This window comes from Corvus cornix, chromosome 17 (genome assembly GCF_000738735.6).
Source record: "Corvus cornix cornix isolate S_Up_H32 chromosome 17, ASM73873v5, whole genome shotgun sequence".
In the NCBI taxonomy this organism is placed as follows: Eukaryota; Metazoa; Chordata; class Aves; order Passeriformes; family Corvidae; genus Corvus; species Corvus cornix.
The window spans coordinates 6,114,817-6,142,806 of record NC_046346.1 but is presented as its reverse complement, the minus strand read 5'-3'; the positions used below and the strand labels follow the sequence as shown (position 1 = coordinate 6,142,806).

The 27,990-nt window shown below is 46.6% G+C and overlaps 1 protein-coding gene across 6 annotated transcripts; it reads right to left on the bottom strand.

The window, feature by feature from the left end:
- Positions 1–297: 297 nt before the first annotated feature.
- SLC25A25 (solute carrier family 25 member 25) lies at positions 298–27,990 on the bottom strand. 6 transcript variants are annotated; one of them, XM_039561498.1, is made up of 11 exons: positions 27,692–27,990; positions 7,369–7,495; positions 7,192–7,279; positions 6,722–6,757; positions 6,315–6,426; positions 5,437–5,595; positions 4,529–4,681; positions 4,317–4,424; positions 3,907–4,074; positions 3,283–3,433; positions 298–2,855 (listed from the first exon to the last, which is right to left on the bottom strand). In XM_039561498.1, exons 1-11 carry the CDS (start codon positions 27,965–27,967, stop codon positions 2,671–2,673), a joined length of 1,563 nt encoding a protein of 520 aa, XP_039417432.1. In that variant the 5' UTR covers positions 27,968–27,990; the 3' UTR covers positions 298–2,670. The 6 variants fall into 6 exon arrangements, with proteins under 6 accessions (XP_039417432.1, XP_010395967.1, XP_010395969.1 ...); XM_010397665.4 differs by lacking the exon at positions 27,692–27,990 and adding an exon at positions 16,477–17,190; XM_010397667.4 differs by lacking the exon at positions 27,692–27,990 and adding an exon at positions 10,026–10,358.

Here is a 27,990-nt window from a genome sequence, read left to right as displayed (position 1 = left end):
ATAACTGGACTGCAGAGCTTTCAGGTTTTCTGGGAAATTCACTTCTCTGAATGGAGTGTTGTGGATACTGCATAGATGAGCAAAGTCCAGCAACCCTCAGAGACAGGTGAACAGTGTCTGAACATCCCGGACTCATCATCACTATCATTAGCCTTGATCTTGCTGGCTTTGCTTTTAAGAATTCTGTTCTCCCAGGTCCTCATAGTGAGAATCCTTCCCAGTGTCAGCGAATTAGCCAAGGAAGAGTCTGGTCCCAAAGAGCACCAATACACCACAGAGAAAGAGATGGAGACGTGGTTATCTCTTTAACAGACCTTTATTAGCAGACTGTTCCCTACATGAAGAATCCAAGTTAGATTTGCATTATAACAATTTGTGGTTACAGCTACAAAGATGGTTGTCATTTTGCATTGATTTTTGCATTCTGATATTCATATTCTCATTAGGCCACACTGGTAGGAAGGAGCCACTGCAGAATTTATGACAGGTCTCAGGAAGAGGGGGGTGGGAAAAAATCGTATCACTAATCCATTGCTGGTTAGATTTCCATGTGACTACTACTGACAGCACTGAAATTCAAGGCAGAGTCTCTCTCACCTCGGAGACTCTCCATGAACCACCAAAATCTGTCAGAAAAAAAGCAGCTGCTGAGTGCTAGCAAATCCTTTTCCGATTTCTCACACACATCTCCGCATGTCCTCCTGCATGCGATGAGCACTGGCTCAGCAGCAGGGTATGCTGATTCAGCCTCAAAGCACAACTGCAGCAGCTCATGTCCAAGTGCAAGTTTCCTTCCATCTCTCTGGAAACGTGTATTGTCTTTAGTCCCTGAGATTTCTCTCTTCCCCCCTTACCTAAAAATTCCCCCAAGCGCTCTTAATTAACTGTTGTGACACCCAGCATCCACAGACCTTCCACTTCCCAACTTAAGCCATCCACCCAAAGCCTTTCCACCGTGCACAGAGGCGATTCCAAACTAAGGCAAGCCTCACCGTGCACCATCTCCCCAAGGTTCTGCTTCCTCATTTGCTCCCTTCTCTCCTATGGCTTCTTGCTACAGAATTTCTCTGGGCTGAAGTCCTCCAGCAACAAACCCAGGCGTGGGAAAGGCAGCTCAAGCCCCAGAGGGCAGGTACATGAGTAACTTTAGCATCCCTCCCCACGACTCAGCTGTGTGATGTAAGAGAACTAATAGAGAACTTTTTAAAACAGAAGAAATACAAGCACAGTAACAATATTTAAACAAACCTATAAAAATAGTCTGACATAACTCTGTTCAAATAAATACAAAATAAATATGCTTTAAGCAGTAAAACAGTGGAATGCAACGCTGGTCCATTTTACCCAAAATGAAAAGTTGGGTGAGGATCTCCCAGGCCTCAGAAGCTGGATCCTATTAACTAAAGCAGCCCATAATGCGATCAGAGAAATTTTAAAGCCATCTCTTTCCCTTAGCCTTATGAAAAGCACCCTTTGAAAGACAAGCAAGTATGTCTTCAGGACTGAAAGCTCACCTCTCCCAGTGACAGCCAGCCCCTCTCCCTAACACCTGTTCCCACAGCAGACATTCTTGACTTGGGGCCTCCATCGCACCAATGGAAACCTGAACATGGATCTACCAAGAGGTCTAAAGAGATAAGATAGCAGCATAGGCACAGGGTTTGGAAAAGGTTCACGAGCTCTCCTCGGCACCAGGCAGGATGGAATTCAGAGGTCCATGCAACGCTGCACAGGGGCTCTCATGTCGTGCTGGGAGCACAACTGCACAGGAGATCTGAGTTATTTTGTCTTTGTTCACTAAAGCCATGCATCACATGAGCCGGGCAGCCCAGGGCTCTCCTGCCTTCCCCTTTCCAAGCCCCTGCAGAGTATAAGACAAGCCAATCCCGGCATGCAAACGATACAGGCATGCAGGCTCTAGTCTGCTGCTTCTGTTAGTAAGTGCATCCTGTTAGTAGGTTTATGAGACACACTTAAACCTATAAAAAATAAATAATCCTAATTCTTCATCAGGCTGGTTTAAGTAACCTTCAGCCTGGCTTGATAAACCACTGCCCACCAGCCCTCCAAACCAGTATAGATCAAAGTTACATTTCATGTCAATTCTTGGAAGCAGAACGTGAATGTCTCCCACCCAAAGGAATACTTGTAAACATAAAAAGCCTGGTGTGGCAGCAGCTCCTACACAAGGTTTGTACAAATTTAAACAATGGGTAGGAAGTTAAACAACTGAATGGAAAAAGCAGCTCTCTGAATGAAAAAAGAAGCTCTTTCAGCAAGTCAGAAGGTGCTTATCTGTAGGCAAACCACTCTGTACAGGCAACATGCTGAGAGCAGACCTGTAACCCAAATCTTCGCTACTCTGTCATACTGCTGGGAACTGACCTCAGCAACTCCCGCCTTAAGAGTTCCCAGGAGTTCATCTCCTGGTCTCCCAAAAGGCCCAACAAAAAGGACCCCGTGATGGTTTATGTGGAGCTCTGAGTAGCAAGATGGCAAAGGACACCAGATCCTCTCCTGCCCCTTCCTTACTGACTCACAAACAATCTGAGATTTCACAGCTTTGCTTAGTCAGCTTAGTGTCGACACATTCACAGAATGAGAGATGGCTTATACGTCTTGAGATCACATCCCAAGATTTCAGAGTTCCGAGTCCTCAGCATCTCCTGGTCACCGCGAGTCCACGCCCAGAGTCATCTTCAAGTTTTCATACACCACGTAGCTGATGCTCACAGCTGGGATCACCTTCATAAAGTTGGGCGCCAGACCCCGGTAAAGCCCAAACGCTCCCTCTGTCTTCAGTATGTGTTTGAACAGTCCCCTCATGGTCACTTCAGGAGCACCCTCCACTGAAGCTGCAACAGGGAAAGCCACAATAAATAATGCAGACTACGTGGTGAAAACACTTTTGTTTTCTAAGAGCAGTTCTGATCCATGTGCTTTCAGATGTTCCCACAGCAAAGGTGCTTCGTGGGGGACAGCATTAACTTCTCAGCTACCCATTCCATGCTCCACATTGCAAGTATTTTCTCAAACTGCTCTGCAGATGCCCTCAGCCCAGAACTGCTGATCTGAGCAAAACAGAACCTCTGTCCTGGAGGTCCTTGGCCACAGAGGTTAGAAGGGCAGCACGAAGTCCACTGTCCCCTTGCAGCATCGTAAACAGCTCACAGCTCAGCTGCGTGGACCAGCTGAGGCTGTTGTTGCAATGTTTACACTAGAGAACCTTCAGCCTTGCTCAGAAACCAAGGCAGGAGTTCCCACTGTTCCCAAAGTTCTCACCTTGGGCCTGCATGCGTGTCCTCACAAGAGCCAGTGGGTAACTGGCAAGCTGTCCACAGGTGCTGGAGATGGTGCCACAGGCCAGCAGAACAAAGACCCCGGGATCAGCACTGTTGACAGCATAACGTTGCAACCAGGTATTTTTCAGTGTCTGGAAGGAACAAGCCCAATGTTAGCAGGGAAGAGGCAAGCAAAGGAGTATCACATTTCATGAAAGATCTAGAGTAAAGGCCCAGAAAGTTCCATTCAAGTTCAGCCAGAAGCAGAGGACTTCTCAAATCTTTTTGAGCTGCTGCTGCCATAGTGCCTGGGGAAAATCCCTCCTTTAAGTTTCTGCTGCAATTTTCTCATGAAGAAAAGAAACAAGGGACCATGCATGATGTTGACTATGGTTTATGAAATAGAATTATTATATTGGATTATCTTTTAGGCCATTTTTGAGTAAAAAAATCCATTTGTGCCCCATAAGGCTGTTCAAGAAAGCTTTGATATACTTAAACTCCTGTTGTGACTGATAGGGCTGACAGTGGTAAGGCCACACAAGCAGCACAGCCCTACAACAGGTTAGCAATAACATATAATAATTGTTAGGCTTAACCTAACAACAGGTTAAAGGCTTCATACCTCATAGACTGCCAGGTCAATACCAGCATATGGAATGATTCCCAACATGTTGGGGATGTAGCCTTTGTAGAAGGCAGCCATTCCTTCCTTTGCAAGGATGTTTTTGGCACAATCCAACATGCCCGAGTATTGTCCTGTCTTCCTTAGAGCCATCCGTGTTTTCAGAACCTAGAAGAATAAATAGCATGAAGGCCTATGAGAATCAGCAGGAGAACAATGTACAGACAAAAATCAGTCTTAGGAGCATGACTGTCAGGACCACAGCAAGTGTCCTGCAAGCAATACTACTTGGTACCACCTCCGAGAACTCATTAATTAAATATCACAGTGCTGCTGTTCTACCCACATCTTCCCATCCCTGCCCCTCCCCATGAGCCCTCCTGGGCTGCACTCTCAGTCTCCTGCCTCACCTCCATGGGGTAGATGCTGCTCTGTGCAATGGCCCCCGCCAGAGAACCGGCCAGGAGCCGCTCGTGGATCCTCAGCATTTCCTGGTCAGTACCAATGAACCGCTTGATCTGCAGAAGCCACAACAGACAGATATTGAGGCTCCATGACTTATCTCAGCCAGCATTTTCCTTTCAGCATGTCCTTGTGCAGTCACACTTGTCTGTGCCCTCACCTGCTCATAGGCCATGAACTTGATGGCTGACTCAGGTGCAATCTTCAGCACATTGATGCCATTCCCTCGCCACAGTGACCTTGGGCCACCCTCCCGGATCATCTGAGTGAAGCCGCCAATGATGCACATGTTGTTACTGCGGGAGGCATGAACCTGGAGGAGAGAGACAAGCCTGGATTAGTTCCAGTCCCCATTACGACAGTGCAACGTTTTTCTGTAATCCAGGGACAAAAGGGCGCTTTTTTATTTACCCAGAGATTTGCCAAGGCTTTAATCCCTTCCAGATAACTTTTACAATAGGAAACCAAGCTTCTTTTCTTTTTTGGCAAGTCTACCATTAACTAATGAATCTAATCAATATCTCCCTCTGGAATGGGAGGAAAGGTTAAACAGGCAAGTGTGCTGGTTTTTTTCCCATACCTAGCATAGGATCAACTACCCATCAACAATTCAGATGGTTCAAGAGCAGGTGCAGTGACAAAGCAGACTAAAATCAATATTTTCCACCTTCTTTCTAATGCTGATAGTACTGAATACAAGCTCTGCCAACTGACCACCATGTTCACTTCAACTCTCATGGCCTCAGGGTCTCTCAAAGGAACGCAGGATTTTAACCTGTTTCACCAAAACCCAAGTTTTCCATAAAAGTTATTACTGACAGTTTTGACATGTCTACCTCCAAAAAGATTCTCTGTACTTTTTCTAGTCAATGAATAATAACTTTTTTTATATAACTTTGATCACTTAAATAATTCAAAATGCTTTTTAAAATAGCATTAAAAGAATGATGAGATTAACATTGGCCAGAGTGCTGGCTGTGTTGATGAACATTATCATCTCCCAGGTAACCATAAATATTAAAGGAATCTGCTCAGGCATTTAAACAAACTGGAACCGCTCCATCATACCTGCATGAGCACTTTCAAACGGTCCAAGGGAGCTGTGCAGGTTCTGGACACGGCACCTGCACCTCCACCTGCAACCAGATGTCTCCACCACATCCCTGTCTGCCTCTCTTCCACAGTGAACTCATCAGGGACAGTCAAATTCTCTCCTACATCAAAGATCTGCAAAAGTAGAAGGTGTTGAGAAATGCTTCATCAGCCAGTGATCTTGCTGAAGTTTTACTGCTCTTTATTAGTGCCAAGTGCTGAAGTACAGAATATGCTTATTCCAAGCCAGCAGTTTATCTACAGCCACTAACTGCTGTGCCTGGCCACAGGAGCTGTCACTGCTAGAACTTGTCACAGGGGAAACTGTCAAGATTTCTCTCCAAGAACCTGGCAACTGCTGAACATTTGTCTATATCAAAATACTGTGGGTTGTATTTAGGAACAAACTGACCAACTGCAGGCAGTTGTATGGCAAAAAAGCTGGACCTCTCCAGAACCTTCCAAGCTCGCTGCCAGTTAAATCTCATTACATACTATTCACATACATGTATCTCCAGGAAGGATGGCTGGCTGTGCAATCAGATTCTAGTTTTAACAGGTCCTGAACCAGCTGGGGCTAGCCACTGGCAGGAGCTCCTGGAGGTGCACACCAAGAGAACACCCTCGTCTCCCTGCAGTACTGCAGTCGTCATCACCTGTGCCAGCAGCTGTGACAGTGATAGGTGACAAGATTACAGCAGAGGTCAGGAAGCAATTGAGTTTCCACGGCTACAGGGCACCTATGAACCATGAAGAGAAAGATAGGAACTGCTGATAGCAGCTCCTGGGGGCCAGGACTTGGACCAAGAAGCTGGGCAAACACTGGGACGTGTTGTACAGGAACTATTTCTTACCGTGGAGTGCTTCCAGTACAGGATGATTTCAGGAATGTTCTCCACGGGGTGCAGCAGGTGATAGTCTCGCCACTCATTCCAATCAATTGTCATTGTCCCATTTTTATCCATGCTAAAAAGATTGATCATCAGGTGAGTACAGAATCCCACTGGGTGACAAATTCCTCGTCCCCTTCCCTTTGATTATCCAGGCCTACACCAAAAAGAGCTTTGCAAAGCAACTACTAAAAGACTTCTAAAGAGACACAAGACAAACCTAGGAAATCTTCTCTTCACCAAACAATGCAGAGGTAGAAGTGGGCTCTCCTCCCCTCTGTCTCCCTTCTAACCAGCCCACAACGGTATTTGCACCCCCTCCTACCAAATTTAGGGACGTAACTGACACTGAAGGGAAAAATCATACTTACTAGGTGACAGGACCCCAGAAGTGTCCCGTCCTTATTCTGACACACAGGCAAACAGACAGAGGGAAGGTAGCAGAGGAAAAAAAAAGAGGAAAAAAACAGCACAAATAAGTGGTTGTTAACATGTTAGTGCCACACGCATAAAGCAAAGAGCAAACACTCTGCAGAGTCCCTCCCCAAAGCAGCAAGATCAGGGCAGCAGGACAATCAGACAAGGATGCAAATCAGCTTAGGTGCAAGCACTTCCCCATAACAGGTCAGGGAGAGACTGACAGTAACTCTCAATATAGCATTATGATTTTGTAATTGTATGTCAATTCACAGGGAAAAATCAAAATGGAAAATAATAGGAAAAAAGGGAGGAGCCAAAGTCTCTGGAAAGTGCATACAGGGGAAAAAGAGATGGGTTCCATGTCCCTACATTTCTTTCTAACTCCCTCAACAAAAAACAGAAAAACCAGTGGAATCTTCACCTCTTCAGTATTTTCTCAGCCTGCTGTTCAGAGATCTTGACTCCCAGGTCCCGGAGAGACTGGACAATCTCCTGTGCATCGATGCGGCCTGCAAAGATACCCAGTGAGCTCAAGGACACACATTACAGGCTAACACATGCACCAGAGTCCACTCGTGAGCATGAGAAAGGTGTTTACCATCATTCTTTTTATCCAAACTCTTGAAAACCAGTCTCAGCTTCTTTTCATGGTCTTGGAGATAGTGAACAAATTCCTCAAAATCCAGCTGTCCATCCAGATCTTTGTCTCCAGCCTTCACAATTTTCTGTTCAGAAAACAACCAAGAACTGTCAGTTCCTTTGTTCATTCAGACAGATCTATCCTCCCTTCTACCATATTTAAAAAACACTTCCTACACAACTTTGACTTTTTCTCCAAAAAGTAGCTGACAGAATTGTAATTCCTCCAAGAGATTTGAGCAATGCAGTAGCGTAGAAAAGTCACCTGATTCCAACTGTTTCCCAAAGTCCATTACACAGATGGAATGCCTCATGCTTTTATCAGGGATATTCTGCTAGCGTCATGTGTCTAGTCTCAGGACTGTATCTTGATTAACACCCTGTAAAGCCCTTATGAACCTTATGAAGGTTCTTGAACTAAGTATGAGGCAACAGATTTGCATAAAAAGTGAATCACAGAACTTCAGGTAATAAAAAAAACTGAACAGGAGAAGGAATTTGTGCCTACTACAATCCTTAGAGAAGTTAAGTTCCCTCTGGCAATAACTAACTCCAACCAGCAAAAGCCTGTCCAGCTCTAGCGAACACAGCCAAAGATAAAAACCTTTGTGAACTGGTTTAGGCACCCTGAAGCTATGTGCTTTAATTACACAAGTTTCCATGAGATGCATATAGAGCAAGAATAGGTTCTTAGTAGGACAAAGCTAAAATCAAGATCAAACCATGCCAGACATCTAGGACAAGGTAAATGACTAATTAATTCACTGTAACATGAGGCAATAGCCCATGCACTGTCCTATCCATGGGCACACAGCTGCATGTTGACAGGTGAGGTGATCTCCAGACTGCAAGAATGTGGCTCAGGGAGTTCCTATTCCCCTTCTGATTCAGTCACTTGCCTTTGACAGCCTTTATGTCTTTTCCAACATGAAACAGTGAGCAACACTCAATGAGGTGTGATTCAGTCTAGTGCATCACCCAAAGCTTTGGTTTAATTCTTGTAACATTTATGTTAACAGCAGATGGGTTGTTAAAGAAGCTCTGAGCCGAGATCAAACACTGGGTTAACCCTCTGTTCACCAGTATCTTGTTCAATATTTAGGCTTCAAAGTATTAGGCAAGCCTAAGATCACTGTGGTATGTCCTCAGTCTATGACCACCAGTCCCCTTCATAAGCCGTCTTTGTTTCAGTGTAATTTAAAATTACTTCAGTACTAAATGATTTGCTATTGAAACTCTCTCTCTCACCCACCAAGTCCTGTCTCATTAGTCCTAATGCTATGAGGATTATTCCTAATCACTTTATGAACCTTAAATAAGAAAGCGCTGTCCCAGCTGCCCTGACCTCCGAGGTATGCCCAGTATTCCTAACCTGCCATTTATCATATGACCATTGTGAAGTTCAGATACGACCTCACATTCAACTCATAGGCTAAATATAGACCAACACCCCTCTCCTGTCAGCACACTGGGCTTGAACCGCTGAATCAGGGCTTCCCTCTCACTGGCAACCCCCAACCAGTTGACAGGCATTAATAATTCCGTGGCACTGTAAGAAAGATGTGACTGTGCAACTGCTCCCTCTCTCTCAGCACACCCCGACAACTGCAGAGATGCACCACGAGTGATGAGAGACTGCAGGCAGCAAAAGCTTTGCCCTGTTCACCTTCCTCTCCCACAATCACAGCACAAAACTGCTGCCTGCCTGACAGTAACCCACAGCATATGTGTGAGGGGTGAGAAAGCCAAGCTCCCAGCATCTTCTCTGGAGGTGCGAACAAATATCTGTCTGCACCTCTTCACTCTCAACAGCAACCGTGAAATCTGGTCATTAAAGCTATTTCAGCTGCAGAAGTGGTCACCTGCAGTCACAGCCCCTGGAGCACACTGTGGGAACCCACACACCTTCCAGCCTGCTCTCCATGTCTCTGCACAGAGGTGTAAAAAGCCTCCCCAGCTTGGCTGATCAATAATCAGCTCTCTGGGCCCTTGACAGCCTGGTCATGAAAAAAAAAAAGTAGCAGCAAGCTGAAAGCAAGAGCTAGACACATTAGGATGGAGCACTCCATGGATTTAGTGCATCTCCCTTCCACAGCAAAGCAAAACGTTCTTGCACAACCTTCCCCAGCTCAGCCCACCCACCTCTGGCTGAGTCACTCAGAGTTGCTCTCCCACTCACAGCACAAACCTGCTCACCTTCACCAGCTTCAGCTGACTCTACATTACAGTCCTGCTGTTAGAAGGAGGCAGGTGGAAGGATGTAAGAAGGAGGAAGAGGATGTGAAACGCTGTATCTGAACAGACAAGTAGAAGCAGAAGACTCCATCGTTTGGAAAACCCCTTTTTTCTATTTAACTCACATCAACTGGTTTAAACAGTCTGATAGACACCAGGATCTCACCCAATTCAAAACAAAAGAATCAAAAAGAAAAGAGTTCACGCTGCTTCAGCAATCCCTGCCAAGGGACATGAGAAGTGTTTCCATGCTTTAGTCAGTTATTACAACAGAGCCATCATGAACTTCTCCCCCTCTCAAGCGAGCCACTCAAGGTATTAGAGACCACCCACCCCTCCATCGCTCACTCCTTCCCTTCCATTCGTCCCTCAGGGCCATACCTGCTTCCACTGGCGGTAGGTGGAGAATTCCTGGGAAGGAATGAAGAGGCTGAGTCGGAAGATGGATTTGAGTTCAGCTGGGAGCCCCTTCGACTCAAAGTACTCAAACTCTGTCTGCCTCTCCCCAAACACCGGCACGTACAGACAGAGGCAGAGCATCTTTCTGAGCCCGAGACTCAGCTGCCCTGCTCAGTCCGAACAGCAAGGAAGGGAAGTAAAACTGAGTGATTCCCCTGAGCTAATTTCAGTACCTAGTGGAAAGGAAATACCAACAAGTCTCATGACACATGCCTATGAGTGAGCCTGGCTCCAGTGGGATTGGCTGCACAAGCCCTGCCCTTCTACTTAAAAGGGAAACCGGGGCTGTACAGTCCCACCCAGCTGATACGAAGGAGACACGTGAGCTGCCTCCCATTGCTCAACACCTGGCTCCCATTAAACCCAGGTACCTTAATCACAATCGCCAGTTAACCCTTACCGGGTGCCTCTCTTAACCCAAGAGGCTTTGGCCAAGGGCCAGGACACTCGCTGTTCTTTACATGTGATCAGTCCTTTCTTACGCTGTTCTCACCTCTTTGGGGATTTACACAGGTAGCACAGTGGGGACCAGTCTTGATCACAACCCTCCCATGCAACACAGGAGGACTATCATTGTCTTCCCAAAAATTAATTTTTTAAAGCGCAGTAAGAACAGGATGCCAGCCACTTATTGCTTTAATGCATGTTTAGGATAGCTAGTTTAAGCAAAAGTTTTCCACTTTTACAAGGTTACTTTGTTATGCCAGAGTTGACTGGCTTTGGTTGCAAGTTCTCCCAAAACCACTTGTGCCAGCTAAGAGGAGACAACCCCTGCACACAAAGATCTCTCCCCGCTGTAGCACTCCAGAGTTACTAACACAGCAGCAATAAAGCCTGTGGAGGTTTGTCATTGAGCCAAATACAGAGAAAATCGCCCAAATCAAGGGCAGGCTTCAAAACAGCCTCAGCTGCTTCTAAGCCTCCTAGCTAAGCATCCACACAGCAGTTACACCAGCTTAATATTTTTCATCCTCTTCTGACTCCAATTAAACGTTGCAGTCAGATATGTGCTATGAGAAGTGTCCCGGGTAGAACAACATTTTCCAGTTTCTACCCTTGACAGTTTAACCACTTTGTAAGCAAGTTCCTGAGCTCTCATTAGGAGCAAGCCAGGCTGGAGGGAGGGTGGCACAAGCACCATTTAATGCAGGTATAATTACAGGTTTCTGAGCATTTAGTGGAGAGTTTGAGGTATGGAGTAACACCTAGCTCTCCAGAGAGAGTACCAATGTGCAGCAGGCAACAATGCTGTTCAGGACAGAATCACTGACTGCTACCATGAATTTTCAATGAAGTTATAGTCTTGGTATTTATCAGAGAGAAGCTATCACACAAGGAAGATGCAAGAAGCCATTGCCAGTAACCCAAACGCTGTAATCCTGTCTGCACTAGAAGTAACACAGTGTGTTTGCTGAACTGGTTCAAGCCAGACCAGATAACAGCCTTCCCCACTGCTGCAGACACAGCAACATTTTCTAGTGTTTGCTGTGTTTGAACAGCCTGCCTGGCAGAGCAAAGTCCAACCAGCACTCCCCTCAGGCCCTCATGCACAGGGGACCCAAACATCTTTACTGTGGTATTTTGTTCCTCAAACAAAGCCAAGGTCTGTAATGAGCTGTTCATGGAGCTGCATGTCAATCACACAAACTGGGAATATTTAATCAGTGGCTTAATTTCAAGGATTTAAAAAAAAAAAAAAAAAAAAAAGCTTAATGGATCATGACTCACAGCAACTCAGTACCCTTGGGAGTCGTGACCTACAATGGTCTCCTCTGCCCTCGCTGAGGCACCTCACCTACCATGGCACCACTGCCACGTTACCTAACCAGGCTTAATCTACTCCCTGCTGACGTCTCTGCATGAAAACAGGATCTTCTCAGGGACTCCAGATCCTCTTAAAGATCAGCTGCAGCAGCTCACTGCATGCATACCCACAGCACACCCCAGCCTTCCCACCAAGTCCAGTCTCACTGCAAGCAGCACCCTCATGATACACACACCCCATTGTCCAATGCCTGTCTTGGGGTGACTTTGTGATGTGTATCCCCTATCGCTGCCCCATGCCCAGAAATTAATTTTTTTGCCTTTCTATGCCTTTAAACTGAGCCTGAGAGGGGGGAGGAAAAACTGAGCAAAACTTTTTCAAAGCAGTTTGTTTTCATGTTCCAAGGTCACACAGAGATAGAGACACTTTTTTCAGCTGTGGCAGGAGAGCGGGAGGGAAGGGAAGCACCCGGCTTGCTTTTCTTTCCAGCCAGCTTTCAGCAGTTTTTTCTCTGCTCCTTTTCCTCCAGAGAGTTGAACTTTTGTCTTCCTGGGACTTCGTTTTTTTCCCCCTTCTTCTCTGCTGGACTGTTTCAACATCAGAATACATTGGGAGGATTTTCCACCGAGGCCTTGGCCCTGGAGGTGGGCCCACCACCCCATCCCAGCTCCAAGGAGGGGGAGAGAGATCTACGGAAGGACTCTGAATTTTCCCCCAGGTTTCTCTCAGCAGAGCAAGAGGTTTTATCATTTAGCATTATTATCCTTTTCCTGTGTGTTTGTTAAATAAATAGTTTTTATCTCTTTCACTTTCCTTCGAGGAAATTTTTTTTTTTCCCCGAACCTGGTGGGGGAGGGGTGGTTGTGCCTTCTCTGAGAGGATGTATTTCTAAATTTGGCCAAACCGGAACACACCAAATGCCCTCACCGAGCAGAGCAGAGCAGGTACCCCCAGCAACAGGTAGTAAGTGGACAAATCTAGCTCAGATTTGCTTCACAAAGCCTTAAGATCCTGCGTAGTCCTTCCCACGAGTTGCCAAGCATCACTATTATAGCTGCTTGGCAGCTCAGTTGCTATGCCAACATGATGCAGATTTTCCTAAGAAACTCTGTTTGGAGTTGGCAGCTAGAGACAAAAGGCAAAATCGGCACATTTTAGGAAAAAAGGCCCTACTACCTACGTCAGAGGAAAGGAGAAAGCTAACGAGGTTAAAGCTGATTTTAAGCAGGGTATTAATTACAGGACAGTGAGCTAAGAAGGAGAGACAGATTACAAATGAAGTTTATACCAGTAATTCAGGTTATAATGACAAAGGGAACTTAAACAAGTATTAAGAAGTTTTTATATTTCAGCTAAAAAATTCCTGGTAAAGCTGGAAATGCTCAAGAGCCAGGCAGCTCTCCAAAGCTGCAGGGATCAGTGCTGCTGCGACACTGGTGTAGGGTCACTGCCCACATGTCAGCACACACAGAGCCAGTCCCACTGCCCCAGCCCCTGCGGGCAGCAGCACACTCAGCCCAGGGCTTCAGGGGCCAGCTACAGACAGTACATCCCTCATTAACACCGTCTATTCCTGATCAAACCAAGGACAGGGCACAGAGCTCCAAATGAAGTCACTCCTCCTTGATATTTCCATCCACCAATTCTGCCACTGTAACGACACATTTTTGAGCCATGTGGAGCCAGCCTGGCTAATACCCTCTGTAGTTTCCTTGATGACAAGAAAAGTGAGCCGTGAAGTAAGACAAACCCAGCTCTTTATCCCTTTAGCAAACTGATTTTCATTTTATTTATAGGACTTGGTTCTTTTTAAATGCTGCACGAGTTACCAATTTCCATACCCTGCCAGTCCAACGCTAACCTTTCCAAGCCATTTGTATTCTTCTAGGCATCTGCTTCATAACTGGTTTACTACATCAGCTCCAGAACATACCTCCCAAGGGATGGAAAGATGCAGCCATACAAGGAGCAGGAAAGTATGCTGTTTAATTTTGAATTTTCTTTGCTAAAAAAAAGGCTCTAAAAATATCAAGTGCCAGCAAGCGTCACAGTCACGTAACATCCTCCTTCAGAGGCAAAACAGCTTTCTGGGCTCCAACCCTATTGCTAGAAGGTTTCGCTGGGTTCCGCTGACTTGGTCTTTTTTAATTTCTGGAAACTAGCTTATAATTAATTGGACAGTACAGAAAGTCCTCACAAAGCAGAGAGAGCGTACGGTGTATGAAGGAGGGGAGTTAATGATTTAAGAGACCCCAGCAGAGGAAAGAGCTGCAACCAGCAAAGGCTTTGCCAGGGGAAGGATGGAGACCAGGCACAGCAGACAGCACTATGTGGTATTTGACATAAAGGTAACCAGGAAAGATGACCTGTTCCATTGACAACACACAGATCCAAAGTTACAAGTCCAGATGGTGACGTCAGGAGCAGATCATGCCTGTCTCCTGTGTACACAGATCCAGGGCCAACATAACACATTTGCAATCAGGATTTTATCCCGTATTTGCAAAAACAGCCTCATGTTGGAACAGCTTCAAACAGGCAAACATCTGAGGAGGAACATACCAACAACAAGTGAAGACTGAAGAGCCAAGGCCAGGAAGCCCCTCCAGTCAAGTTTATTGATACACATCAATTCCTTACAGAAACTCCAGTATCAGGTGTCATATTTTGTGTGTTTTTATAAGAGAAGTAGTAACAGGTGTTTTTACAAAACAAAGTGGTCTGCCAGTCCAGAGACTGCTCCCAAGGTCACAGCCAGCCAGTGGCAGAGAACAAAAGCCCCCACATTTTCTATAAACACCAAATAACACTGTTTGCTCACAGTGGTTTATTATCTATCCCTAAGGCTGTACGAGACTTTTCCCAACACTTCTCCTTCAGACAGGTAATTGGAACACTGATATCTGATCAAGCACAAACAAGTCAAGCATCTTAAGAAGTTATTGTCCATCAGCTGAGCCATGGGCTGGATGAAGCATTAGCCAGCCCGAATTGCAAGGTGAAACCTATCTGCATAATCCTCAACAGAAGAGCTTTACTCTGCGTTTTACTTTACAATCAGGGCAAACTAAAATTACAAAGTCACAACCTCCTGGTAGATGGGCAGTTAATTCCTAAGATGCAATAACTCCATTTTACCACATCCTTATCCTCTAGGTATTTCTCTATTAGCCAATCCTAGGGTTCCTATGCAGCAGAACTTCCCAGGGTCACACAGGAAAGAGGAGACTGGTATCGCCTTTCAGAGAAAGCTTTATTTCCAGGTGTGAACAGATGGACTCTCCCTGACTGAGAGACCATTGTTCTCTGGAAGACACCAGAGATTTTCAGCCCTGTAATTCTAAGGTTTTCATCACCACTTCCTTCAGTTCTGAGCCTCTGTCCTTCTTCAACCTCTGTGCACCAAAGTCCTCCTCAAAATGCGCATGTTCATCTTTTGGAAGGGGATGCAGAGTGCTAACTGCTAAGGATACATATGAAGGCAAAAGTCCCTGCAGATTTTTCAGTCTGATTCAAGCAGGGAGTGGCTTCTGCTCCCCGGAATGCGAAATGCCGCCCTGTCTGTTTCCATTCAAAACAGCAGCAGAACAGATATTAATCCCCTCTACAATCTAAACCTGTTCATCCCTCATTTTAAAGAGAAAGCTCATAGCAACAACCGTGCCAAATTCCCTGTCAAATAAACTGGATGCTGAAAGTCACACACCCCTATCTCTGCTGCAGCCCTTCAGTATTATCCTCACCTCCCACCCTTCACAGACCTTATGCCCAACTTCTTTCTCCCCTAATCCCAGGTCACACCCTTGGTTTTAAACCACATGTAGTCAGAGCTGACTGCACCATCCTCAGGGGAGACAGACAGCACTTCCTCCATTAAATAAGTCAGAACTGCAGTTGGCCAGCACTGTGCTGGGATCTCCGGCACTAAACTAATCAGCTTTTGTTCGCCTCCCCCCAGACAAAGCCTCACCATTTATTCTCTGCCAACTGCGCACCCCCACTACCTCCCCACTCTCCCACCCCCTGGGAACTTTCCATCCTCACGCAGATTTTAGCCTCTCCCTTATGCGACCCGCTCCCCAGGGACAGGCTTTACTCTCTTCCGGGCTCTGCCTTTTGAGCCTCATTTGCTCAAAACATGCAAGTTTTACCAAAGGCTTGCAAAATTACCAGAGAATGACTCCAGAACATTTTAGGATGCAGTTGATTCTTTGCTGGTCTCCAGTGTAAGGGTGGGACTCGCCACTAACCTGTATTATCATTCCCTGCCCTCTCAGTCATGCTTCTTACAAGTTGCCCAGGAACCCTGGAGGCCCCCATATTCCCCCATGCCCCTAAACAGCACTTTTCTCCCACACTTTGAACATCATGTTTGGAAGGTTAGATCACCTCCTCTCTTCAGTCACTCCCCTGCCCCCCCCCGCCCCTTCCTTTCTAGCAAGCACACGCGTTGGACTCTGCTCCTTTTTCCTATTCCTCTCCCCCCTCCCCAAATTCACACACACAGCTACTCACACACTCCACCTGCAATACCCCTTCTCCCAGCAGACCACACACTCCACTGTCATGTGCACCAACCCCTCCTCAGGCCCCTGGATATCCCATTACCTTTGGAAAATGCTCTGCGGGTCCAACCACCAGTAGGATAGTTGGTCTCCTTTCAGTGGGATCAGTCCCTCTGTCCTGTGTCTTCCCCAACACCTTTGGCCCTTTCTCCCCGGGGCCTGGAAGTGGGGTGGTGTTTCTGGCCTCATCCTCTTTTTCATCTGCAGGACCTTGGCATATGGCCCTGGGAAGGAAGCTAGACAGAAAATGCCACAAGGTCTGCAGCATTGCTGCTCCAGCGAGCATCCCGGGCAGGGAAACCCTGCGCGCTCAGGAGCTGCCCGCTGCCAAGGATGATGTGACTGCACTACCAAGCACCCCCAAGACGGGAATCGGCACGGCAGCCAGCGGGAGGTTCAACCCAGCGACTCCACAGGCTCAGATTCTTTACAGACCGCTCCTGCGGACGCTTCCTGCCTTTAGAAATTGCTGCTAGTGCAGTCGTGCCTGGCCTGACAAGCAGCTCATTGTACCAGAGCCTCAGAAATCTGATGGCAACAGACAAAGCACAAGCCCCCTGGCACGGAGAAGCCGAGACGCTGCGCTTTGGAGACTTGCTTGGACAGAGAAGCCGAGACGCTGCGCTTAGGAGGAAAGCTAAAGATGAGCCTCTCCGAGAAGAGCTTCTCAGAGCTGCCAACTGAGCCGCGCGTCCCGGCTCATCCCAACGGCAGCCCAGGCGAGCAGCGAGGCTGAGCAGCGATGCTGAGCACCCAGGCTGCGTCCCCACTGCAGCAGTGCCCAGCCAATCCTCGCTCCCAACACTGCGCTGCTCCGGAGCACGGCAGCGCGCGCAGCCGGCCGGGAGCGCGCCCTCGGCGCGGGAGGCCGCCCGCAGGAGAACGCGCCTGCCGGCCCCTGGGCAGCCGGGCAGCGGCCGGAGCGTGGAAGGCACTGCCCCAAAGCAAGGAGCAGCGTGCGAGGGATGTGTGTAGCTCCGCAGCTCCAGCTGCAGCTCTTTGTTACGGCAGCAGATGGTTCTGCAGAGAGAAGCCGGCTTTGCCCAGCCATGGCCGCATTAACCTCTAAGTGCACTCTCTCTCCCCGGTCTATTATAGTCTCATCCGTGCCTACAATAGCTCTTTGGTGCTGCATTGTGCTGCTGCCTTTGGCTCCCAGCACAGCGTTTACAGCCATTCATCAGTGGGAGAGCTGTGCTTAAACCATCGCTGGTTGGTCGGCTGGCCGAGCTCTGCTGGAGGAGCCTTGAGCCACCTAGTCAAAGGTAGGACCAGCCAGAGCAGGACTGCAAGGAGATAGTAATATATATGCACAGGGACAGATGATATTGCTTGGACTTCTACAAGAAATAGCACACTTTCCTCTGCTGCCACAGCAGCAGCTGTTCATTGACTGGTGAGGCTGTATCAGCCTCCCACCAGAACCCACCCTGGAGGAACCCAGCAGCATGTTCCATTTTACAGTTCAACTTACTTCATATTCCCAAATTCTTTGTGTCCACAGAGGGCACTGCATGCCTCACTTCCAAAATATTGTGACTCTTCCATAACTTCGGGGGTTTTAAGAGGCAGGAGAAATGAGTAGAGACCCCACAGGTTCCATCACCAGGGGCTCCCTACCCAACACAGAACAGCAAGAGCAAGCAAAGGACCTCAGTTTTCAGCTTTTGAGAGTGACAGACTGCAGGAAACTTCTAGTATACAGATGTCAGATGTGAAAATACAATCCAAAATCTAAAAAGTCTGAGAGCTAAGCTGCACATAAATTTTGAGATGAACATCACTTTCGGGAACTTGCTATCATTGAATTCCTGTAACAAATCTAAGTAATGGAAAACGTGAGAGACAAGTACATAGAAGGCATCACATTAAAAAAATTCTTCTGCAAATACACCAGAATTACTTAAGAAGAAAAAAATGCTTTTTAATCACAAGGTCGATGCACAGTATGCAACAAAGTTTTTTATCTTAAAATTTGACACATACCAAAAAATAACCACACAGAACAAATTTACAGAATTATGGGACAGAAACACTGGGGTGAGGGTGTGGGAAAGCCGTGTCTCTCTCCAAAGAATGGCACAGTCTGGTTCTAGTTGGGATGCAGTCAGCAGCTCAGGCACAGGCAGAAAAGACTGAGGAATTCTTGTCATGCCTCCATTACCTTGAGCTGCTGCTAGTCATCACAGCTACAAGCACAAAAGTTAAACTATTTTCTAACACGTAATAAATCAGATCCTTTAAGATGACATTTGGAAATTTTTAATGATCTCAAGTCAGAGGAACAAAGCAGATTTTCTGAACTGGGCATGGTTCTTCAAAATCAGTTTCTATTAGCCTAAGGCTGTGGTTTCACAAGCAGCTGTGAACTAATCTGAAGCTTACTGCCACTACAAGTCATCTCACACATCCACTTAAGCCCTGCACTTACCTTGCTCCCATGCTCCTCTGACAACCTCATTAACCCAGCCAGAAATCTGCAGAGCTTTTTGCTGGGGTAACCAGTTGAGGCTACCCATGGATGGGGTCCAAAAAAGTGTGGAAAGGGCATCTGAGCTGCCTGCAGCAACAGGCAGGCTGCCCTGCCACTCACCCAGCTACAAGTCATGATACAGAAGGCAAAGCACCCAAATTAGAACTTGAGATTTGTCCTCTGTGGTCACTTAATACTCACAAGGCCCCATTTAAGAGCAGATGTTACCTGACACTGTTGGAATTGTTCCCCTGCATTAGTATTAACATTAGAGGTGTGTGCACATCAGGGACCCCCATCTTCCTCTGTTCACGCAGAGATTTCATAAGAAAATAATAATTTGTGCAAGAAACTACATGCAATGCTTCCTTGGCCTCTGTCCTCAGTAAAGGAAACCTCAGATGAATTCTGCCACCACACTAATTTCACACAACTCCTTGAGAACAGATGGAATTTTCTAATCATATTTAAGAAAAAAAAAAAAAAAAAGCATTTTATTTTACCAAGTGGGGAATTTTATTAGCTCAGAATAATAAACCTAGTAACAGCAAGATGATTATAGCTAGAAGCAAGACAACTGCACTCCTACAGGGAATTTGTAGGGAAGTATTACCCTACCAAAACAAACCATAAAGCCAATCATTCACACATAAAATAGATGTAATAAATACTGTGAGTCCAGCGTGAAAGTTGACACAAAGGAACACGAGGAGCAAGAATTCACTGAACACCTAGGCCACAGTGAAACAGCTTTCCCAACCTCAGCTTCATTAGAAGACAGCCATTCCTCCAATTCCAGCCATTTGCATGATCCAGACCTGGGATTTAAGGCAGAAAAAGCAGGAGGGGTGATCTGAATTCTGGCTTTCAGCCAGCACACCAGTCACTTGGGGACAGAAGGCGCCTGTGGCAGCTGGCCTCAGAGCCCTGCACACCAAAATGGACAGTCATTAGACAGCCTGAGGAGAAGCTGACAATAAAGAGACAATAATCTATCCAAATGGAGACAAAAGAGAGAGAGAAAAAAGCCACGAGACTGACATGTTTTGCTCAATTAAAGTATTTTCCTCAGTACTGCAAGCTGGCAGAGGGAGGTTCTGTGTAAGCCATAGAACTAAGGTATATTGTATCCTGTTCAGCCACATCAGTTTTCAGACAGACACTTGCCTTTTCCAGGCTGGTATACCTGGCAGAAATTCACTTTTGCTTTAAGATGGTTTCTAGAAGACTTTTGGGTAAATGCACAGCGTTTTCCTGCAAATATGTGGGCCTCATCACTGATGACTTGCTAACATGTAAAAAATGTGAGAGGGAGGGCAAAAAGAAAAGGGGCCAGAGGGGAGTGAGCTGTGCTGGGAGCAATGACCCTTTCTTCCTCCAGCACAAGGAGAGTTGCTGGCAGTCTCTGGTTCCTTAGGTGACCCTGCAGGAATGAGCAGTGACTCATCTCCTTTGGGAGCCTCCTGGAAGCATCCCAGGGAGCCCTGCTGCCTACACTGTGTGCCACCCAGAGATAGCACCCAGCCCCCAGCTGGGATGGGCCACCATGACTCCACCAATTACCTCTTATCTTTTCACATGTAATTTCTGAAAGAAGAAAACTAAGTATGTCACTACTTCACACCTTTTAGAAAGTTGAGGTTTACCCTGCACGGTGCTTCTCAAACCATGACATAAAATCTAAACGTCTTGGCCACTGCTGCTTAAATAATTAAACTGTCTGGTGACATTCAAGTACATTCATATATTAAGGTGACACAGCATAGCTCAGGGAACACTACAAAGAAACCCAGGTCTCCTTGTTACAGGAACCCGGGCAGAAGCAATTAGCTACCCAAGCTGATATATTCAGGCATCCACAGCCAGTGCCAAATAGAAAAATACAGAGAGAGCTGGCCAGGGAGGGGGAGCACAGAGCCACTGCCCAGGACAGAGAGTTCCACCAAGGTCATATCATATTATATGAAGAGCAGGGATTAACCAAGAGACAGGGCATCCTTAGTACTCAGAAATTAGAAAATCAACTTCTTGCTGCACCGGATAGTTAAGCAGGAAAATAGGTAGTGAGAAAGGATGGCCCTGCCGCAGCCCGGGCCCAGACCTGCCCCCACACGGTTCTCCTCAGGCTAAACAATGTAGGTTCGCATACCAAGCAGCTTTGCCTTTCCAAGGAACTCATGATCTAAACATTTCAACAATTTCTCTAAAAGCAGAATTCTCCACTGCAAACCACTTTAGCTGCCAGAAGCTCCCCTGAAGCTCATGTCATGTGAGCTGGAAAAACTCAAGATATCTCCGTTGCCTTCCCAAATGGACAGGAGTTATCACAGCTATGCTTCTCCACCCGAGACAAAGACTGAGCCATCATTAAACTGTGCTCATGTCCCACATTCACAGGGACAAATATAGCAATAGGACATGAACAAGAACAAAGACTCCCATTTGCTACAAGTAGGGCTGTAGGAAAAAGCTCCCTCCCCCTTCTCCTCCTCCCAACACCGTATAATGTTATACTATGTGCAACCAAGAGCCCAGGGCTGCAGCACCACCATTTTGTAGGGCTTTTAAACAAGAGACCAAGTCCTTATTATGGCTTTGATGTCATTTTATTAATGCTCACCAGCCATTTAAGGGTTCTGCTCAATATTCAGCTGGATTAAAAATAAAAATTAAAAGAAACAGTAAGTATGCTGAAGTCTGGAGTTTTTTACCTGCCGTTATCTCAGTAATCTGACAAGTCCCTGAAAGATGGTTTTAGCCACCTGGAAGTTGACCTCTTCTCTGAGGCAAACAGCAACTGGACAAGAGGAAATGGCCTTAAGACATGCCAGGGGAGGTTCAGGTTGGACATCAGGAAGCATTTTTTCCACGGAAAGGTTTGTAAGGCACTGGCCCACGCTGTCCAGGGAGGTCACCATCCCTGGAGGTGTTCTCGAAACAACTCGATGTGACACTTAGTGCTATGGTTTAGTTAATAGGGTGGTGTTGGGTAAAAGTTTGGACTCTGTCTTGCAGGTCTTTTCCAATATTAATGATTCTAATAAGCCAGTGCAGATGCGGACAAGAAGATATGTCCACTACAGGCATTGAGCCTGGTCACTAAAAAATGCCCCACAGAACACACTGAAAGACCAAAGCACTGCTGCGTATTCTACACAGGCACAACCAGCTGCTTTGGATGAGTTTTGTTGTTTCATTCCTCTCAGGCTGAGGGGTTCCTACAGCCATTCATTTCCCTACAAAGTTCAGAACAGACCCCATCCTGCAGGAAGTAATACTGTGAGGCCACATCAGTGATATTCAGGATGCCTTTCTAGAAGAGAGACTCTTACACAATGCTGACATTTAAAATTTATATGCTCTAGTCACAGTTGCACCTACATCTCTCAAAGGTCAGCCAGCAGCCCTTGGTGGTTAGCACCGTGCAAATAGGACAAAGGTCTCTGCTAAATAAACCAGAGAATCACCAGGCTTCTCCAATTTTCTGCAAGATAGGACAAAAAACAATCCTGGAAGAGCAAACATCCCTCAAGAGTTGTATACCTGGTCCTATATGTACATGAACATAAAGCAACACTTGTCTAATCTGCAATTGTTTGTTTATATGCACAGGAAACATGCAGGAGCAAGTTTCTCCTGTGCATATTTGCATTTAAAACCTGCTTCCCAGCCTCCCCTCTGAACATCGAGTGGACACATACTGCCCATTTCACACATTAATCACACTAAGGCAGGGCTGACCAGAGACCAAGTTTGGGTAAAGACTTTCACCAAGATAGTCTGAGATTCCCTGGTCCCCCAGCACCCCTCTTCTCCCTGTTGCCCCTCCCTGCAAGACCTCTGGGTTCTGGCAGAGTGACAGCCTCGGGCGGCTGGGGTGCCAGCCCGTCTCCCTGACATTCCCCATCCCAAAGCTCTTACTGTAGGGGCTGCTGGCCAAGGCTATTAATAACCAACACTGCACCCAGAAGTCTCCTTTGTGCCAAAGCCAAGGCCTGTCTTCTCAAAGTCTTTTCTGCAGCTGTCAAGAACTCACAAAGAGTTTATTTAATTACAAAGAGTTCATTTGCGCCTTCAGCCTAACTCAGAGAAGGCAACAAACCCCAAATTCATACCAACTAACCACTCATCACAGATTGAAAGTTTTATCTACAATTAAATCACTGACCAACAGTTCTGCTCTTGCTCAAGTGCATGAGAACAGGGCCTCCATCAAACCACACATTTCATAATTTACAAAGAGCAAAAACAGGCTTCCACTCCCTACAGACTCAGCAAATATGATCTATTTTGTTTATTATTTTAATAAACATTATTCATGAATGTGTGAATTTTATTAACATGTTCTTGAAAATGGTTTCACCTTGTATTACAACTGGTTTGGGATATCCACAAAGGGTTATCCTTTGGGATTAGTAAGGAGATGGGTGGATGAGAAGTTGTTGGCAGCAGAAGGAAGGCTATCAACTGTAATATCAAACTGTAACAGTATTTGTCTGATACAACCTCGTGTTGCTCAACCCTTCAGGGTGAATTACAAAGGCCCAGCTAAAAGCTCCACAAGTGCCCCAGCAGGATTCAAGACACATAAACCATGAAAATGTGATAATGCATAAATGTATATAGGTTTGGAGATATATTGAGAGATCTAAATGAGAGCTGGAGCGATATTCCAGTCCAAATTACACAACAGTGTTAGAATTTTGCTCTTTTTATCATAAACTGACTTTTGTAACACAATAAAAACTTGGGTCCTCCAATTCCAGATGGCTGTGAATGGAAAACAGGTGAAAGCATCATACTGGAAGAAGTCCCTGCTTCCTCTGCCCCTTACAATTGCTAAGAATTGCAGTACATTGCACATAGTATAAAACAGAGTATCAAAAGTGCTGAAGAATAAAACAGTTACAGAAATAGAGCCTGGAAAGAAGAATTAGATGACATCATGACAGAAGATGAAGTACTGATCAGAAACAAGATTAAATTTTTTTACGATTGCAACTGCTACAGTAGAAAGAGTTTCTCAATCCATCCACAGAGTCACTAGCAAAAGGGCTAACTGATCTATTATCCCAGAATGGCATGGACACAGCTGGAAGAGTCCAGGGACACACTTAAAATGCAAAGTTGTTCGGAGGAAAGGCCTGAAGCAAACAGAACACTGCAGAGTCCAGCTGCAGCAGCACAGCTTTGCTTCTTCAGTACATGGGAAAAGTGCAAAACAGACCTTGTGGGCAAGTTTGGACAGCCAGGACCTGGAGATCAAAGAGGAGATACGAGGCTAAGGAAGAAGTGATGAAAGCAGATTTCAGCAGCCTGGGAGCTGATGTAGTTTCCCATGGGGAAGCTGAAACCAAGGGCGCAATCACAGTCACATATATGAACTTAGGAAGGCAAAGTATCACAAGGCCAATGAGGACATCATTGTTAGAGCAGAGGCAAAGAGGACATTTGGGACTGAAAAGAGAAAAAGGTTATGTTTTCTCTGTTTCTTAAAGTGAACTAGTCCAGCAGAAGATGCTCAGCACCACTACAGAAGAGGCAGCTGCAGACAAAGTTCACCACTTCAGTCTGTCTCTAGGCAGCTGGGATTAATCCCACCAGTTCAGACTGTCTGGAACTTCAGCAGCAGAGATGAGGTTTTGGAATGGCACTCCAGCCCTGCAGTTAATCAGGATCAGTAGGAAAACAGTTGTATTAGCAAACACACAAATATTACCATCACACATTCTTTCAGCAATAGGACATCTCCAGATACAAAGTAGGAAACAGTTCTGATTCACCGTATTTCCATTAAGTGCATATTTCCACTTCCATAGGTCTATATAAAGTCAGAAAGCAACAGTAACAGGACATTGACCATTCCAGAGGTAGATGAAATTTAGCAGTAAAAGACTATCCCTTCACACAGTAGAAAAAAAAAAAGGCATTTTAAAAATTCTTCATATGGTTATCACTTTACTGCCTAAACAGAGTGAAGTATGTGGATTGCTTCATGCTGACCAGTGCAAACAAGCATTTCGTTACAAGGCTCACTGGTTTGGCACCCTGTATTTGTCAGTTGGTTTAAAGATTACAGTATGGGTTAAAAAAAAAAAAGCAAGCATCATTTACATAAACGAATTCCATCTCAAGGGACATCTGAGTACAAGCCTTCTCTCCCCCACCACAGAAGGCGACGTCTAAAAGAGAGGGCAGCAATTTTCCAAGAATGCCACAAAGGATTTTATCTCAGCAAGAACTCTCAAGCATTGAAGGAGCCAAAATATTGCTCATTTTCTTTTCAAGTTCAGCCCAAAAGTTATTGTTACCACAAGGACTTTTAGCCTACTGACGCAGCTAAGATTGGCGATAACCTCACTTTACGAGCCCAATGCTCCATCTGCTCCCAAACGCTGGAAGGCAACTCCCATATCAAATGTACTGCTGCATGGAAGGAAAAATAAAGTGCACCAGAGGCACCAAGTAACTTACTAATCACAAGCAATCCATGTGATTTATACCTAAATTGGTCTCCAAACACCATGCCCAATAAATCAGAAACGTTTTTCATCTTGACACTTAAGCACTTTTCGCGAGCATGACCTCACATTAGTTAAGCGTTGAGGTGCCATAATTAGCTAAGGAGGGAGCAGAAAAAAGACTGACTTATTAATAGAACTGCCTGGGAAACAGGAAGTTTATTTGATTTCCCTAAAAACTGCACAACATGGAAGTTTGCTAGCCAGCTGAGGGCTGTTCCCACATTTTTAACTGGAACTTGAGAGTTTTGAACTCTGCATCCTCACTCTCAATGGTTTTTATCCGGCTGAAGGGGATGCTCTACCATACTAACAATGCTTTGCAAACTCCAGAATGGTTTGGGTTGGAAAGGACCTTAAAGAGCACCCAGTTCCAACCCCCTGCCATAGGCAGGGACACCTTCCACTAAATCAGGTTGCTCAGTGCCCCTTCCAGCCTGGCCTTCCAGGGATGGGGCAGCCACAGCTTCTCTGGGCAACCCGTGCCAGGGTTTCACCCCCCTCACACTATTGATGTGGAAGAGGAGGCAGAGGAAGCAAAGGGCTGAGGAACAATACTGACAGACAAGGGCTTCAGCAGAAAGACAGGATTGTTAAGCAGCATCCAGCCAGCACTTCCCTCCGGCAGCGAGTTCCAGTTCCCGCAGAACGGTTCCTCTGTGCCGCTCCCGCAGCGCGCCAAGCAAAGAAACTCTGTGCTGGGAAGTAAAAACGCAGTTTGTTTTAAGGTGCTTCTTCCTGGGCTGGAGACTGTTAGGCTGGATTGAATTACATGCACAGAAAGAGAAGGGAATGCAAACCGAGGCAGGCATGCAGGCATAAGCACAGAACATTCTGGGTTATGAGGGTCTTTTGCCAGAGGTCAAGGATTGGGCCCCACAAGTGGCAGCAGGTCAGTGTCACAGGCATGCACAGGTGACTTGTGGTACAATCAGTTTTAGGTACCCAAACACACCCAGCAGAAAACCCCCATGGCACTCATGTTATTTCTGAGAAACAGCACAACCAAACTACTCACAAGATCACACTGACAAGGAATTCTTGTATTTTACACCAGCAAGGAAGATGCTGACCAAAAAGAAATGTTAGAAGTTAAGATGCTGGAGATTCAAAGTTAGAAAGGAACTAGAAACCCTGGAAAGGACTGTGCAAGTAAAGCACTCAAACTGGGGCACCACTCCCAGAACAGGGAGAGAATACAAACTGTCACTTGAATTAAATATCTTTTCAGTGAGTCAGAAGTTATTCTTAAACTCTTCTTCCTTCCTGCAGGACTCAGGCACTCTGTGGTGGCACATCCCTGGCTGCGCCCATGTGTTTATCTCCTATCTTCACATGATACTCAGCTTTTTCATGGCCCCGCACATAAAATACAAGCGACTAGGCAGGGACAAACTGTACAGCACTGAGGACAAGCCCATTCATCATAGACATGTAAATTACACTAATCACAGTTAAATACAGCAGCATCACTTTGAACCTTGGAACTCTCAGTGTACAGCATCACACACAGCGGTGTGAGCACAAAAGGCTCCCAATACTCAAAGAGAAAGCCAGTGCTGCATGTTTTATGTACTCCATGTGCAAACTGTACAGTACAGTAGCCTCCCTACATTCTAAGGTATTTCCAAACCCTTAAAATAAACGAGTCTGGCATAAGCCATCCTGGGCAAACATGAGTAGCAACACGGTGCCAGACTCATATGAGGAAAACGGTGATAGAATGAAACCTGCACAATACTCTTGACTACAGAATCGCTTCCAAAGGACCTTTCACCAGTGTAAGTCAGAATGCAAGTTGTCCTAAGTCCTGGAGAAAGGCGATTTCCTTTATGGTTTTTCCTGCCGAAATACTACGGTTTTATTCTTATTAATTACGGGCAGTTAATACCGTCCATGCCTACAGGTGGCAAGCAAGCCGATTCCTCCGGGTCTAGTGTGCAAGCCGGCAGGGGGGCTTTGAGGCCAGGACCCTTGGGGAGCGGAGCGGCCGTGTCGCATCACACAGCCCCGCTCTCGCTCGGGGATCAGGACGCTAAAGGGACGCAGGTTCTGCAATGGTGCTAGAATGCGCAGGTGCCACCGCTGCCCCGGCCAGACACATCTGGAAGGTCTCCAGAGTCCACGTCCTGCTCGCGAGACGAGCACGGAGACGGCTCCGCAGTGGATACGGGATGAGGGGAGCGGCCAAAGCCTCCCTCACCCCCGGAACGCGGGACCGCTTAGCCCCGCCGGGCCACATCCCACCGCCCGCCGCCGCTCACCCGCAGATCCAGCTCGGTGCGGTGCAGCCCGAGGCGGCCCAGCCCCACGGCCAGGTCGTGGATGCAGAGCGCGCCGTCGCGGTTCACGTCGAGCTTCTGGAACAGGGTGCGGAGACGCCGGTCCTGCTCGGAGGCCTCGCACAGCGACCGCCCGCAGGACCCTGCGCTCCCCCCGCCGCTACCGCCGCTCTCCACCGCTGATCCGTGCGGGGAGCCGCATGGGCAGAGAACGCCGCTCACCACGGGGGAGGCGAGCGAGCGCCGCGCCCCCGGCATGGCTATGCCGGCACAAACCCCCA

Excerpts from the sequence above, each read along its gene's own strand:
- SLC25A25 (XM_039561498.1), bottom strand. The coding sequence starts at position 27,967 with ATGCCGGGGGCGCGGCGCTCGCTCGCCTCCCCCGTGGTGAGCGGCGTT. Across the intron at positions 6,758-7,191 it reads GCTGAGAAAATACTGAAGAG|AATAAGGACGGGACACTTCT; the intron begins GTGAAGATTCCA and ends CCTGTGTGTCAG. Across the intron at positions 4,682-5,436 it reads GTTTGAAAGTGCTCATGCAG|GTTCATGCCTCCCGCAGTAA; the intron begins GTATGATGGAGC and ends TCTCTCCTCCAG.